The sequence below is a fragment of the Molossus molossus genome, unplaced genomic scaffold, assembly GCF_014108415.1.
Source record: "Molossus molossus isolate mMolMol1 unplaced genomic scaffold, mMolMol1.p scaffold_m16_p_3, whole genome shotgun sequence".
Classification (NCBI taxonomy): domain Eukaryota; kingdom Metazoa; phylum Chordata; class Mammalia; order Chiroptera; family Molossidae; genus Molossus; species Molossus molossus.
In genome coordinates this window covers 97619128-97635587 of record NW_023425366.1, presented here as the reverse complement: position 1 = coordinate 97635587, position 16460 = coordinate 97619128, and the positions used below count along the sequence as shown (strand labels likewise).

The following is a 16460-nucleotide window of genomic DNA, read 5'->3' as shown; positions in this document are numbered from 1 at the left end:
TGTCTGGAGCCTTCCTCTAATTTGGAGCCACTTAGAAAAGACTAGGAAGCCTTTAAAGCTAAGAAGAATGTCTCCCGGAATGCATCCTGCCTGTTTTATTGCTGTGGCCAAGAGGGCTGGTGAATGCGTTCGTTCTGCACGGGAGAGGCGCCCTGTTCAAGGGGCCTGTGGCCACAGCATCCTGCTGTAAAAATAGCTGCGGGTTTGATGGTTGGAGGAGGCAACAGGGCAGGAATCGTCTGCCCAGCAGGCAGTCTAAACCAGGAAGAGAGGAGCCTCTAAGCCAGGTCTGAGAACTCTTTGCTGGGTCCTGCTTGGGCCTTCGAGATCACCTCACAGTGGTTTGGATGCCACTCCCCAGCAGTCCTGTTCCCTCTGCACGCCCCTCCCGCCTGACCCTGGACCTACACGTCTACGTATCTGAGCTGCTCTGTGGGTGCCCTGGGTACCTGCTTGTCCGTGGGCCTACTTTATCCTTCAAGGCCTAGTTTATCCACCTGCCCTTCTCCCAGAGCAATGACAACTCCTGTTGTGTCCTCCTTATCCTTCAAGGCCTAGTTTATTGAACCCCAGCCCACAATGCCCCTTCTGAACGAGTGGTGGCCCTTTCATCTGGGTGCCCTCACTCGAAACCACACCCATTTTGTTCACTGCTGCAGTGCCCAGCGCTCAGCAGGTACTCAATACATATTTGGATTACTACAGTGGTCCAAACTCAGGCATTGTCAAGGGTGAGTTCTTAGTCCCCTGGAACACTCAGTGTAGGGCCATACTAGACAATCAATGAGCATTCTGTCAATTTGAGTCATTTTTGCTTGGAAAATAGTGAGCTCTTCATCAAAGGTGGTATGCAAGCAAGGGCCACTTGATGGGGAGGCAGCAAAGGACTCTCAGGATCCAGCAGGGCTGGGCTCAGAGGGCTGATGGGTTCTCCTCTGTGCTCCTAGAGGCCAAGTGGTTGGAGGCCTCTAGGTGGGGCCAGGGTGGTGAGGCCCAAGGCCCACGGACAAGCAGGTAGTCCTTACTGTGCAGGGGGGCAGGTCAGAGAGAGACAATGACTCCACTGGGAGAGAGGAGAGAAGGGACCACAAAGTGTGGGCAGAGGCTTTGAGGAAGGAGATTGAGGGAAGTATTTGTAAACAGTGGAGGTCAAGGCTGGGGCTGGCTGGGGCAGGGACTGAGGCCTGTGGGCCTGAGAGGGCAGGGGACAGACTGCTGACCATGAACAGTTAGTGGCAAGAGGTTAGGAGTGACGGTTGACAGGTGAGGTCACCTGCCCCAGCCTGTTCTCAAGTGGTCTGGGTGACAGCAGTCACCTGGAAGGGAGGTGGCTGTACCTTAAGGCAGTTGGTCTCTTTCAAGTTCCCTTTTGGTCTGGGTCACCCCGGGACCTTGGGTGTCCTCTGTCTGGAAAGTGAAGGGCCCTTCACAGGGGGCTGAGTATTCTTCTGACTCCCTGGAGCCAACTAGAATTCCAGTTCCGAGGCTGCCTGCTCCCAGCAGGCCCTGGCTAGGCGCACAGACCCCTCAGGGGTCTCTCTGACCCCAAGAATTGGTGGTTATGGTAGTCAGTTTTGCACAGTAGTCAGTTGAACCAAACGATGTGACCCAACGATGGCAACAGACCCACCACAGACCCACCCTGCTGACGGGGGACGGTGGCAGTGAGGTTTCATCAAGGACTCACTCCACGTGGGGGGTCTGCCCTCCAAATCCCAGCCAGTGACTTCCCACAGTACGGGGCCAGGATGCTGGGCCGCTAGCACTGGTTCTCAGATGTGGAGACGAAGGGTCTGCGTGTTACAGAGGGAAGTTCCCGCGGCGAGGGCAGAACTGAGCTTCCCCTTCTCAGGGTTGTTGCTCCCCTCCCCTGTGCCCCAGGGACAAATGTTTCCCAACCCTCTTTCCCTGTGGCTTCCACAAGTCCCACCAGATTTCTGACCAGCTCTTCCTGCTTCAGTAATACGAAGGAGAAGGAGGCCAGGGCAGGAAACTGTCAGGATGAATTTGCCAAGCGCTTGTGAACTGTGTTGTGCCTTACCCCACCTCACGGTGATTCCTCTCCATTTCTCTCTCCCCCTTCCCACAGGCTAGCTGGCTAAGAGCAGCCCTGGGCCTCAGGAACCCCTCCCTGGTCCTGGGCCAAGATCTCCAGAGGCAGGAGCTTAGGGGCATCCAGTCCTTGTGTGAGGAGGCCACTGGCCAGCGGGAAGCAGGAGACAGCGCCCCGGATGGTATCATCTCTCCTGCTCAGCAAGCCAGAGCCAGGAGAACCTGGGCCAAGCTCATGGACAGGGCAGGAAAAGGCTGCTCCTCAGGGCTGGTGCAGATGGCGGCCACCTGCCCCTCCGCATAGGCAGGCACCTGTCTCGCTCACATAGCTCGTCTCCCAACGCGGGTCGTGGAAGGGCCGGGACTGGATTCCGGGCGACTGCCCCCAGAGGCAGTTCCCTTCACCCCAGCCTGTGGGTTCCAGGCCTGTGGTTGGTCCCTGACAGGGGACAGCATGGCAAAGCCTGGTCCCAGCTCAGGGCAGAGAGTTCTAGCTCCAGTCTCAGGGAGGTCACAGGGGTTGGTCACAGTCAGCCACTCTGGGATGGCTCTGGGACGGGAGCCCTGGGATGGTCAATACCTCCTGAAGCTTCCTTCTGGAACCGCTAGAGAGAGGGGCCTTGGGTGAGTGACTTACCTGTGTGTGCCTCAGTTTCCTCACTTGGAAAATGAGGTAAGGATTGAATGTGAAAACACATTTTAGAACATAGCCTGACTTTCTGTGTTTAATAAATGTTAGCTACTCTTCTTATCATCATCATCACGTTCCCTCCCCCAAGGCAGGAGATCAGTCTTACCAGGGTGTGGAGGCCTGAGGCCGGCTCCAGGGACAGTTAAGCTGTCCTGAGCCTGGGGACGAGTGGGCTCACTGCCTGAGCTCTGCACTGCCGGCCCTGGCAACTGATCAGAGAGACTGGGGGCCGACTTGTCTGGACAGATGGGGCAGCCAGGCTGCGCTGGACACACGGGGTGGGGGCTGCCAGGGGCAGGTGCAGGCTCAGCTCCCCCATGTGCTGGAGAGCTCCCGGGCTGGGCCAAGCCTAGTGAGGATGGAGCATGTCCAGATATGTGTGTGGCCAGAGTGCAATGGAGATCTGATTTTTCAAGTCTCCCTTGTCAGAGTCACCTCTGTTTCTTTTGTCTCTGCTTTTCAACTCCCTGAGGAGGGCTGGAGGGCTGGGGTGGGTGATGATGGTCCTCATAACCACAGGGCCAGGCTGATGCAGAAATTCTCTCCAAGAACTGACCAGGGGGTGTCACATGCTGTGCGCTTCTCTTGTTTGGATATGTTTTTATTGATTTTTTAGAGAGAGAGGAAGGAAGAGATGGAAACATCAAAGTGAGAGAGAAACATCAATTGGCTGCCTCCTGCACACCCCTACACTGGGGATTGAGCCCATAACCCGGGCATGTACCCCGACTGGGAATCAAACCGGGACCTCTCAGTCCTTGGGACGATGCTCAATCCACTGAGCCACACTGGCCAGGCATGCTACGCACTTTTCATGTGAGAAGACGGCCTTCTGGAGGATGGTGTCCTACCCAGAGTTGCACACGTAAGGGGTCGGGCCATGTGACAGCTATGAATTTCCCCAGCTGGTGTGGGTGGCCCTGCCTTCAGAGCTCTCTTGACATTGCATGGCCTGAGGCCAAGTCTTCCCAGCTGGTTCCAGGCCTCAACTTACTGTGTGTCTTTAGCCAAGAGCCCCTTCCTGGGCCCTGGGCCCTTGGCTACAAAGATCCGGTTGGCCCAGTGCTGGTGGAGAGCTTCGTGGCTTGGACTGTCGCTGGATCCCACAACCTCACCCACTCTGAATGTCCCAGACAGGTGTCTGGCAGGCAGGCCTTCATCCTCTCTTTTGTCACCTTCCAAGCTGTTGTCCGGACCTGGAACACTATTTAAAGAGCCATCCCTGAGCTGCCCCAGCCCTGCTGCAGCTCAAGAGACACTCCAGACCATGGTAGGCTAGGGCTGCCCTGCCTCCTGACCCTGACCTCATCCTGTGACCTTGACTTCATTTGTGATTCTGACCTTCACCTCATTGCCTGAACTCACCCTGATCTTGACCTTGCTCCCTTCATTGACATCCTTGCCCTTGACCTGATGTCCCTGGTCCTGACCTTTTTCCTTACCCTTCATGTCATGCCTGCACCTGGCTCATCCTGCGTGGCCCTTGATGGGTGACCAGTCCCTCCTCGTGGGTCCTGATTCGGGCCTGCTTCCCTGGATTGGGTAGGGGCTGCTGAGGTGAAGGGGAGGGTGAGGAGGAGGAAGGCGAAGGGAGACAGGGCGGGCCACGCTTAGACTTTTCACAGCAGAAATGGGTTCTGCCCCCGCTGAAAGGACATGACTCCTGTGGGTCGGGTTGGACTTCCAGGACAGCCCAAGTCCTCTGCTGGCCTTGCTTCGAGGTCCTTCAGCCCAGGTGGGGCCTGCCCTGCTGTCCTGCCTTGCCCCTGTGCTCCGGCCCCTTGGGCCTCCCCGCCGGCTCTCAAGGGCATTCTTCTCCCAGGCCCGTCTCACACCCTCATCAGTCCCTCTTGGCCTGAGAACTTGGGCTGTCAGGCCCCAGCTCCGAAGCCACCTCCTGTGGAGGTCTGCCCTGAGGGCCCTAGGGGCAGAGGGGCTTCTCTGTGTTCTCAGGCCTCCCGTCCTTCCCTCCATTAGGTTCTACTCATTGTCTGTCACCCAGCTGGATTGTGGGCTCCTTGGGGACAAGGATGGGGCCTGATTCAGCTCTGGGTCCCTGGGTCTGGGCAGAGGGCCTGGCTGGAGATCCGTAGGTACCTAGTTAATGTCCTGATGCTTTGAGATAGGCACAGATGGGGAAACTGAGGCTTAGGGCCTGTAACTGATTTTCTTAACATCACAGAGGCTGTGAGCAGCACAGGCAGGATTAGAACTCAGGTCTGGGCTATCCCCATCTCCCCTGAGGTGTTCTTTTCAGGGGATTTTTATTTTTCAGGAGCACATTATAAAAGGGAGGCCCCAAGACAGCTGGGTTGCAAAGGGTCCAGGCTGGGCGATCAGAGGGCAGGTCAGGGCCATGAGCCTCCGTTTTGCTTTGCAGGTTCCCAAACAGGGCCTGGCACACAGTAGGGCGACGTTTCACAACACGGTCACGGAAGGCTGGGAAGGCAGGGATGGGTGACGCGGAGGCCAAGGGCAGGTCTGAGGAGGAGAAAGGGCAGCATATCCCACAGACGGAAGTGATCGTTTTTATTAATCAGAGGGAAATGTATATGTAATTATGTGAGATGAACTCTGCAGGGAGGTTCTTTTCTTTATGATGTCTGAAGGGATTTATAAATATTACAGAGGTTTTACGGCATCATAATGTCCTGGCTGCCCTGCCAGCCCCCCTTTCAAAGGATTAGTGGAGACAAAGCACCCAGTAAAAGCTAATTATAAGTCAGCCGAGCTGCTGCTCCTGAAGCGAGCCCAGGCGCCGGAGGGAAGTGGGGGCGAGTGCCGGGGTGGGGAAGTTGGGTGGTGGGACAGGAGTGAGCTGGGGGAGGGGAGACCACACAGGCACTGGGGGTGGGGGGACAGGAAGCCCATGCTCTGGGGATGGGTAGACAGAGCTGGGCAGGAAGGTGGTACAGGCTGAGATGGAGGCAGTGGGTGGGGGTGGGGGTGGGGTGGGGGAATGGGAGCAGGAAGCCTGTGTCTGTCCCACCCCTCTGAGCCAGTTCAGGGGCTCCTTGAACACAGAGGGAGGGGGGCCTAGTGATGGCTGCTGAGGGCAAGGTCTCCTCAGAGGTTCTTGAAGACTAAGAGCTTTCAGTGAATGCTCAGTAGTGGACTCCAGGCACCATAACACCCTAAAAGAAGTCCTGGAATTATTCCATGTGGGTGGTCGCCGGCTCGCTCTGCTGGGGAGCTCACCCCTGAGCTTTGAGTAGCTATTTCCAAACCAATCCCCACTCTGAGCTTGGGTGGGGCAGGGGACCTCAGAGATGAACAGGCACAGAGATATGGCAGGCTGAGGTGTGGCTGCCCTAGACTGGTGGGGAGGGAAGAATCAGGGAACTCTCAATGGGCTTGGGGGTCAGGGAAGGCTTCTCGGAGGAGGTGGCAGATGAGCGGAGCCAGGAGGATGAGGGTTCTACCAGATGGAAGGCAAGGATGGTATTCCAGGGAGCGGAATGTCAGGAGCAAGTGTTGGGAGAGAAGAAAGCAGGTTTGGGGCCGAGTGGGTGACCCGGGTGGGTAGGGCTGGAAGCTCTGGGGGAGGGGCAACGGACAGATCTCACTGGGCTGAGGAGCCCAAATGTTATCCTGAGAACACTGGGGAGGATGGCAGGAGAGGAGGTGCCCCGCTTGGAGTCTGATGCTAGAAAAGATGCCCCTCTCTGCTTCACAGGCTGGGCGCAGACCTCCAGCCTTCCGGAGCCCGGGGACCCAGGTCAGGAAGCAGCTGTCTGGCCCCATGGGGTGGGCACTCCTGTGGGCTGGGAAACCACCCTGCTTATCTGCAAGGCTTCATTAGGAGCTTTGCCTGCCTGCCTGCTTTGGGCTGGGGTGGGGGTGGAGAGGGGGCATGTCATTCAGGACAATGACACTGTGGGAGATGAGGCATGAAGGTTGGGAGGTGGTGGATGGCTGATCTCCCAAGGAAGGGGCTTCTGCAAGGCCTCACCTGGTATCTCGCAGGCACCAAGAAGAGCCCGGAAAAGAACAGAAGGTGGAGCCAGCTCCAACGTCTTCTCCATGTTTGATCAGTCCCAGATCCAGGAGTTTAAAGAGGTTGGTCAGTGCACCCCTGGGGCCATTGGGAGGAGGATTCATGCGATGCAGAGGCATCACTTGGGGAGCCAGTAAGGGCTGGGATCAGCCCTCAGTCCCTGAGGAGTGATGACTACACTATTCGTAGTGGCCACCAGGTGTGCCTCAGAGCCTGCAGATGTGACTGCTGTCCTTGGGCAGTCCTGAGCCCTCCCTGAGCCTTTTCTTGCTGTATGTCCTGGGGCAAGTCCTTCCTCTCTCTGAGACTCAGTTTTCCTCTCTGTAAAAGGGGGTTGCTGTGAACATGGAATGAGGGATGGGCATGAAGCCCCAGCAACGATCTGGCACACAGTAAGAGCTCAGTGTGGGTTAGCCACCGCTGTCACGCTGGTGTCACGCTGAGCTGGGTAACGGGATGGCCAGAGGGGCCCGTGCTGAGGTTGGCCAGGCAGCAGTTTGCAGAACAGCCCCTTGGGGAGGGGGGTTGTTTCTGGTGAGGGAAGCTGGGTTGGGTGAATGGGAGGGTGACTTTTCGGGCCTGTGTCTCTGCCAGGCCTTCACCATCATGGACCAGAACCGAGATGGCTTCATCGACAAGGAGGACCTGAGGGACACATTTGCTGCCCTGGGTGGGTGCCCAGCAGCCAGGGAGGCTGGGGGCTTGGGGCAGAGCTGGCCACCCAGAAAGAGTGAGTGGCTGGGGCAGTGGGTGTAAGCGGCTCATGAGTCATTTGGGGGTGCAGGGAAGGCAGGCTTGCTACTGGAAAGTCAGGAAGGGTCTCTGGTTGGTACAGGACTTGCGGGGGAAGGGGGGAGGGTATTTCAGGTGCAGGAATGGCCTGTGCAGAGGTGAGGGCTGAGAGGCTGGTGTGAGGTGAGGGGTCAAGAGACGCCTCAGGTTGAGTAGAGGCTGGAGATGTGTGCGGGTCTCAGGGGTTTCAGGTTTCGGCTCCCAGCCGAGGCTTCTGCACCCTCTAAGACCCAGGGAGGGGCCTGAAGGGGGCCTCAGGGACTGGGTGGAGGAAGGGGGCAGAACCAAGTCAAGTCTGGACTGAGCTTTGAGCTCCCAGAGACCTGGTTGTCCCCTGGAACCATGAGAAATCCGAGTCCCAACTTCCTGGCAACATGTTGCCCCCTCCAGGGACAAATGAGCCTAAGGCCCAGGTCTTCCAGCCCCTATGCACCTCAGCTTCAGTTTCTTTGAGCCTCAGTGTCCTCATCTGTAAAATAGGGATGACAAACAACTAACTTGCTTTCCTTTCCAGGGAGGCTGAGGTGGTGGCAGTGGGTGGTGATGCTGGGGGCGGCCCAGTGCTGACTGTGGCTGAATGTGCTCCCCCCGGAGGTCCCGTGGGGGTGGGTGGACAGTAGAGCTGGGAGACTCTGCAGGATGTTCCGTGGTCCTGGGCTCTGTTCTCCTGTGCTGCCTGCAGGCAGAGTCCCCTCTGACCCTCACTGTGCCCCTGGGTGTCCCCCCTCCCTTCCCCTAGGCCGCATCAATGTGAAAAATGAGGAACTGGAGGCCATGGTGAAGGAGGCTCCGGGGCCCATCAACTTCACAGTCTTTCTGACCATGTTTGGGGAGAAGCTGAAGGGTGAGTGAGGCTCCAGGTGGCCCTGGCGAGGGAGGAGTGAACGGTGTGGGCAGGCTGGGCCCTGTGTGCAGATGTGCACCCCACTGGTGCACACCCCAGCCGGGAGCATGGTGTCACCCCCAGGAGCACACACCTTCCCATCCCCGCCTCAGTTTCTACCTCTACACCACAAAATGGTGGGAAGTGTGCAAGCCCTTCGCCCTCCCTCAGGGCGCTGCCTCAGCCCCCCTGCCCTGGGCTCATCTTGCTGGCTCTGCCTCACCGCTCACTGTGACAGGAGGGGCTTGAGGGGTGGGGTTGAAGCTACTGTGGCTGACCACAGTTCTCCCCCAGGGAAAGGATGAGGGGTCTCATTCACAGATGAGAAGACTTGGGCTCAGAGAGGTCACCACAACAGCCCCAGGTGTCTCAGCATCAAAGTGGAGGGATGGAACCTAACCCTGATTCCTGACTCTAACCACTGTACCTCCTAAGATGCAACGTCAGGCCTGGGGTGCAGAGTGGGTTGGGAGTCAGGGCATCTCTGTCCCTTTCTCTCCAGGCCATGGGGAGCTGCTCCCTGCCCCTTAGTGCCATCCCCTGGGCTCGAGGGTTCTATGGGCAGAGGAAGGACCAGCCTGGGTGGCAGCTGCCCTGGGAGGTGGGCCTTGTAGCCACCCTACTGGCAGGGTGCCCCTGCCTGATGCCCTCCCTCTCTTTGCTAGATCTGGGTTCAATACTTAGCCCCCCACAGGCCCCAGGGTGAGCTTGGGCAAGGCTTGTCTGCTCTTTGCACCTCTGTTTTTTGTCTGCAAGATGAGCTTGTGTTGGTTTCTCGAGTCTTCTGTAACAGATGAGCGCCAACTGGACAGCTCAGAAGCCAGCAAAGTGTTCTCTCAGCTTGGAAGCCCAGAACCTGCAACCCGCAGGTCCTGCTCCCTCAGAGGCTCCAGGGAAGAACTCGTTTCTCGCCTCTTCCATTTTCTGGTGGCTGCATTGCCCCCATCCCTGCCTCCATGGTCACTGCTCCTCTTCTGTGTGGCTAGGACACGTCATAGATTTAGGGCTCACCTGGATAATCCAGGATCATCTCCACATCTCAAGATCCTTTCTTGACATCTGCAAAGACCCTTTTTCCAAGAAAGGTGACATTTCCCAGTTCTGGAGATAAGGACATGGGTATATTTGGGGGGGGGGGCGGCATGATTCGAACCATTATAGGGGCAATCCTACCTAACTGCACAGATTTTATTTGGCAAAAAAATCATAATACTCTCATGGGTTTTGACCTGCTGGCAAGTACGATAGCCCCTTGCCCCCCCCCCCCCCATGTCCTGGCTGATCCTAGATTAGAAGGAGGCCAGCAATTGACCTGTGACCAGGGACAGCTGACTCAGGAGTGCCATTGGGTCCACCTCCAGGCAGCCAGTAGGGGTTGTCCTGAGACCACGACTACCTCCTGGAAGGGCTCAGAAGCCCAGGAACTTGGGACAGGGGTTACACTCCCAGAGAAAGGCATGTGTGACTGTAGCCAGTGACCCGGGGGCTTTAAAGGGAGGTGTGTTGGTCTATGACTAGCAAAGAGCTCTGACCCGGACCAGGCAGAGTCACAGGCTTGCAGCTTTTTCTCATTTTTGCAGGGACACCAGGACTGGGGCTTCAACTGAACACGTCAAGCGAACTTGGCTGAGCCTGCGCGCTCCGCCAACAGTGGAGAAAGGGAGCCAGGGCTGGGGCAGGCACTGTCTCAGCTCTTTAATTGGGACAAGGACACATAGTTATGAGATTCCCAACAGCGATGGGAGGATGTAGCCACTCTGCACTCATTTGATGAGTTTCAAAGTCTGCAAAGCAGAGTGGCTGTGGGGCCAGCACTGTGCCAGGCTTGTTCATTCTGGGCCAGCCTCAGAGATGCCTAGCGACCCAGACACCATTCTGTCCTGGATGAGCTCCCAGTCTGTTGTGGGAGACATAGGTGGACCTGACCCAGTCTGATGGGGGAGACACAGCTGATCCTGACCATTCTGATGGGGGGCACACAGCTGACCCTGACCCAGTCTGATGGGTAGGGCACATCTGACCCTGACCCAGTCTGAAGGGGGAGACACAGCTGATCCTGACCATTCTGATGGGGGGCACACAGCTGACCCTGACCCAGTCTGAAGGGGGAGACACAGCTGATCCTGACCATTCTGATGGGGGGCACACAGCTGAACCTGACCCAGTCTGAAGGGCAGGAGCAGAGGATTGGAACAAGCAGGTGGCTCTGGAGGTCCAAAGAGTTGGCTTTAAATTCTTCCTCCCCTTATTAGGGGGCCTCAGGCAAGTAACAGAGATTCTCTGAGCCTCAGTTTCCTTTTTTTTTTTTATCCTCACCCAAGGACATTTTCCCATTTTTGGTTCAGATAGAGTGGGAAGGAGAGAGAGAGAGAAACATCGACGTGAAAGGGACACATCGAGTGGCTGCCACCCACACGACCCAACCAGGTCCGGGGACAAACTGCAACTGCAGTACATGCCCTTAGCGGAACTGAACCTGGGTCTCTCTGGACCACAGGACAATGCTCTAACCACAGAGCCAAACCAGCCAGGGCCTCAGTTTCCTTTTTGACAAACTGGGGATATCAGTACCTACCATGTGGAGTATTCTGGGGGCTCTAGAGGGTAAAGCAGTGAGCAGCAAGATGAAGCTTAGTACAGAGCGCTCAGATGTGTTTGAGGCCATGATGGAATAATGTTTGTTCCCATATTTACCATTAATGATACGTTATCATAATTGACCCTGGGAAGTGGGCAGTAAATACCACCTTTTTCTCCATTTCACCAATGACACAGCCTGCAGACCAATGAGTCGCGGGTTCGATTCTGGCCAAGGGCATGCTCCTTGGTTGTGGTTCGTCCCCGGCCCTGGTCAGGATTGTGTGTGTGGGTGGGGGGGTGGGGGGGGGTAGGCAACCAATCAATGTGTCTCTATCACATCGATGTCTCTCTCTCTCCCTCTCTTCCTCCCTTCCACTCTGTCTGAAGATAAATAGAAAAATATCCTCGGGTGAAGATTAAAAAAAAAAGGAAGGGGACATCCCCTGCCCACAGTGAGTGGGAGGAGAATGTGACAGAGGGAAAAGAGCACCACATATGCGTCACCAGGCCACCTGCTGTCATTCACACCACCTGTGAGGCCTTGGGCGAGACCCTTCTTCCTCTGGGCCTCATTTTCCCTCTGCACAAGCAGGGGCCTGGCTATTCAGTCTCGTTGAGGGAATAGAGCTATTTCTTCTAATGACTTTTCTTCCTAAAGCCCATGCTATGAAAGGGACAAAATCAGAGCTGCCCCTCCCCACTGCCCGCACCCCACAGCCTGTTGGCCACCTGCCCTGCCTCTGGCCGAGACACTCTTGCAGACCCCTCCAAGGCCACTGCCTGAGTTCCAGCCTTGGCCCCAAGTGCAGCGCCTGTTCTCTGCCCCCAGCCGCTCGGGCAAAGCCCGGGTCATGAGAAAGTGCCAGAGCTGCCCTCCCACCTCACTGATCACACGGCAGCACCGGCTGTGAGAACCTGGACAAATCACTTAACCTCTCTGAGCCTCAGTTTCTTTGTCTGTGAAATTGTCAATTGTCAGCAGGTTAAGCACGTACTACGTGCTTAGTCAGGGTCTCCGTGTGCAGCTAGCTGTGCATAACTACTACTGTGCCCGTGCTATCACCACTATTCCTGCTTCCCTGAAGCCTCCCTTCTCGTGCTTCAAGTGGGTCCGGCCCTCACGGTGGAGGGGATGTTGGGGAGGAAGCTCCCCAAGCCATTGCCCTCTGCAGGGGCCATGGGACCTGCCCAGCCCCTGCGGTCCCTTCATTTTGGCGCTCTCCCTGCCTGTGTGTGCTCCTTCTAGGCACGGACCCAGAGGAGACCATTCTCCATGCCTTCAAGGTGTTCGACACTGAAGGGAAAGGTTTTGTCAAGGCGGATTTGTAAGTCTCCTCTGCCCTCCGTTTTGGTTTTTCTCTCTCCAAAGTCTCAGGTCATAAGGGAGCTGGTGTGGAATCTGAGTGCGTGGCAGCCCAGTCTCCTCTCTGCCCAGGACTCATCCCAGCTCAACCATCTGGGCCGCAGTGCCCCGTCTCTGTGTGCAAGTGTCCGGGAGTCTGAGGTCACCAGGGAGGGCTTCCCAGTGGCGGGGACGGGATGGGATAGAGGTGGCCTTGAAGGATGGCTAACGGTGCCTGGGCTGAGGCAGCGAGTGTTCTAGGTGCAGGAACGCAGCAAGCAAAGTGCCAGGGCTTGGCGTGCGTAAGGCTAGTGAAGGGGCGTGGGCTGTGGGGTGGGGAGACAGCACAGGGAGGCAGGCGGGCCTGCGTGGGACAGCTCACTCACCAGGCCCTGGACCCTGGGTCTGCCTTGGGGCCATAGGAGAGCCTGAGAAGTCAGGCAGGGAAACATGGAGCCAGGCTGGAGGAGAAGAGGAGAGGGTTACAGCCACCACGAAGGTCTTGGCCATTAAGAGGAGGGGAGTGGATGAGTAAGTGAAACACCAGAGGTCAAAGCCAGTGGGATCCAGGCTTCTGGGAGAGGAATGGGCCAGATGTTAGCCAGGGCCTGAGTGGATTCGGGATGGAGGTGGGCCCATGGAAGGGACCAGCTCAGCTGGGAATGCATAGAGAGTAAGGTGGCTGTGGGCCACTGTCCAGTAGATCACTGGGCTGGCAGTGTAGAGGTGGGGGCACTGATGTCTGCTATGCCTGGGAGCCCCAGCCCTGTGGGAGAGCTCAGGGCAGTGGCTGCCTGTCTAGGGGCTGGACACTGACTGACCCCTGAGCTATCCCTTCTGAGCCTCCAAGGCCTTGCTGGGCCTGTGGGAGACCCTGGGCGGGTAAGATTTCCTCCCCAGGCTCAGGCTTTCTAACCAATTGCTATGATGCTTCAGGCCTTGGCTTTGAGACTAGTTTTGCAGCCTATTAGAATCATCACTTAATGGAGATACAGTGGGAGAGGGCAGGGGGCAGTGGGGACAGTCTGTTTTGTCTCTCACACATTCTAACTGTCCCACAGCCCCCAAAGCTGTGAGTCACTCACTCCCGAGGGGTAGGGGAGGGGGTGACGAGGGTTTCTCCAGGCTGCAGCCCTCTCCTTCACCTCTCCCTGAGGGTCCATGGTTCCCACCCCCATCTTGGGAACCTGGGGGAGGTACCTGGGCAACCCCTGGAGTAGCCTGGACCAACCCCTCTATACCATTTACCTTCACTCCCACCAACGCAAGACCAGGGCTGGGAGGAACCCTTTGGGGGCCCAATTTGGGAACTAAAGGCACCGCCAGGGATAGGGGACCTGGAAGATGTGGCTGTCTGCCAGTGGGGCCATAAGGAGGCTCTGGTTGAAACAGAGTCTGTGAAAAGTCCCCAGCCTGGAGAGTTGGAAACTGTGACTGTCCTACAATAACATAAATAATGGAAAATGTGCATGGTCCTTAGCCGAGCCTGCCATTGCCGGCGCCACAGGCCACTGGATGCTCAGGGCTGCTGCTCAGCCTCCTGAGCCCATCCCTGCCCATTCTCTCCTTGAGGGCCCCCTGGGCACCCTCCCCCCGCTCCACAGTCTCAGACTCACCTGCCATGCCTCATCTCCCCCTCCCAGCCCAGGCAGTTCTGCTCCTGTGAGCAGCTGCTTTGGACTGCCCAGGGGGACAGGTCCCACTCTGCCACAAGTCATTACCCCTTCCCAGCCTCAGTTTCCCTCTCTGTAAAGGGAGTTCATGGCATCACTTCCCAGGGCCATGAATATCAAATGGCACCTGGGCAGGCCCAGGAGGACATGCACCTGGATAGGCCTCCCCGTCCCTGGTGTCAGCACCTTGACGCTGTAGAGCCCTGCACAGCCGCAGCAGCCACCACAAGCCGGGGCAGCAGTGCATCTAGAACAAAGGCAAAGAGGCTGCCTTCAGCAACCCGAGGCTGATTATTGGTGCATGAAGGGACATGCCCCCAAGGTCATGTCGAAGTCCCAAGGTCATTTCATTTGGTTCCCACTTGATGCTGGGAGGAGAGTCCATGTTACAAAGGAAGAAACGGAGGCTCAGCTGAAGTGGCCACCTGAGCCCACAAGACTATCTGGGGGCTTCAGGGCCAACCCTGTTCCCTTCCCTACCCTCATTGGGGTCCTCCTGAGCCAGCACTCCTCCCCCAAGCCCACCTGCCCTCATCACCCCTGGGATCTGTGTGTCTATTCACAGGGTGGCCCTTCCCCTGAACATGACCCTTTTTCTCCCTTGAGCAGCATCAAAGAGAAGCTCATGACCCAGGCAGACCGGTTCAGTGAGGAGGAGGTGAGCTCTGGCTTCTCAGGGTGCCATTCAGCACCGCTGAGTCTTCCTGGGAGGCGCAGCCCAGCCCTTCTCAGCAGTCGCCCCCACCCCACCCACAGCACTGTTAAATTTTTTTTCTTTATTGATTTTAGAGAGAGAGGAAGGGAGCGAGATAGAAACATACATGAGAGAGAACATCAGTTGGCCGGTTCCTGCATGCCCCCCACAGGGGATCTGGCCCACAACCTGGGCATGTGCCCTTACAGGGAATTGAACCGGCGACTCTTGGTGCATGTGTGGAAGCTCACCCTCTGAGCCACACCTGCCGGACCATTGGTCACTCTTCTTTAGATGCTGAAGTGATGTCTCCCTTGACTCCTTGGATGAGAACAAAAAAAATGAGGGTGAGGGGTGGCTGTGGGACCCTGGCCTCTGTGTTTCCATCTGTACTCTGACACTCCTGGGTGACCCCCTGCTCTGGCCTTTATTTGGCTCTGGTTCCTTCCCCAGATCAAGCAGATGTTTGCGGCTTTCCCGCCAGATGTGTGTGGCAACCTGGACTACAGGAACCTATGCTACGTCATCACGCACGGTGAAGAGAAAGACTAGGAGATCACGGACCTCCCCACAGTCAGAGGCAGCAAACACTGGGGGTACGGGCGACCAAGGGAGCTCCCATGACCAATATGTGCAAGGAAAGGCTCCCCTTGCTTTGTGGGTGGGGCGAAAGCAAGAATAAATAATGCTAACAAGGTCTGAGTTTTTGTGATTAATGCTCCTGCTGGGGAGAAAGCTAAACATTCCTATGTTGTTGATTTTTCCAAAACTTTTTACTTCCCTGGTTTTGCTCAAATGTTCCTGATGAGTTAGTGTTTAGCACTAATTGACAGGTTTAATGATCCCCAGCTGGGTCACAGGACACTGCCTTCATTTATGAAGCCTTTGTTGAGCACCTAGTGTGTGCCAGATTCATTGCCAGTCCCAGGGACACAGCAATTGGCCAGACTGGTCCCTGGGCGGGAAGATGATGCAGTGAGGGGACAAGAATTGGCGTGGGGACACAGAGGGAAGCAAGTCCAGGAGAGACTTGGAAGATAGGAACCGGGCAGAAGCAAAGGAGGGGGAAAGGAGAGATCGATTCAAGGACTGTCGAAATAATAGGCCGAGGGTTCTTAAACAGCACACACGCAGCACCAACCATAAAATAAAGGTGCATAAATTGGACTCCATCAAAACGTAAAACTTACGCTCAGCAAAAGACAACATGAAAAGGCAAGGCACTGGGCTGGAGAAAATATTGGCAACAACAGATTTTGACAAAGATCTCATGTCCCAAATATACTTTTAAAAAATCTTACACATCAATACTGGAAAGATAACCAAAACAAACAGGGAGATGACAAAAAAGGATATCCAAATGGCCAATAAAGACCTGAAAATATGTTTAACCTATTTCTCGTAAGAAAAACGCAAAGGAACACTTCCATTAGGTGCATACCCATTATGGCTAAAAGTAAAAACATTGATAATACCAAGTATTGTTGATGATGTGGAATAAACAGACTCTTTGATTTTGGTAGCAGGAGTATAAAATGGGCCAACCACTTTGGAACACTCTGGCAGTATCTACTGAAGTGAAGATACACGAATATCCTGAGCCAGCAGGCCCCTCCCTGGGTATATACCATCGGAATGTCCATCAGACATCCTTTGAAAGACGTGTGTAAGAATTTACAGATTTATAAAAGTTCCAAACTGGAAACAAGACAAATGTCTACCAAGAGGAGACTGAAAAATAAATGAAAATATGTTC

The 16460-nt window shown here is 56.0% G+C and overlaps 1 protein-coding gene across 1 annotated transcript; it reads left to right on the top strand.

Moving 5' to 3' along the window:
* The first annotated feature begins 6386 nt into the window (after positions 1 to 6386).
* MYL10 (myosin light chain 10) lies at positions 6387 to 15365 on the top strand. Its single transcript, XM_036280308.1, has 7 exons — positions 6387 to 6461; positions 6710 to 6802; positions 7335 to 7410; positions 8272 to 8376; positions 12242 to 12320; positions 14620 to 14668; positions 15158 to 15365. Exons 1-7 carry the CDS (start codon positions 6387 to 6389, stop codon positions 15254 to 15256), a joined length of 576 nt encoding a protein of 191 aa, XP_036136201.1. The 3' UTR covers positions 15257 to 15365.
* Positions 15366 to 16460: the final 1095 nt, after the last annotated feature.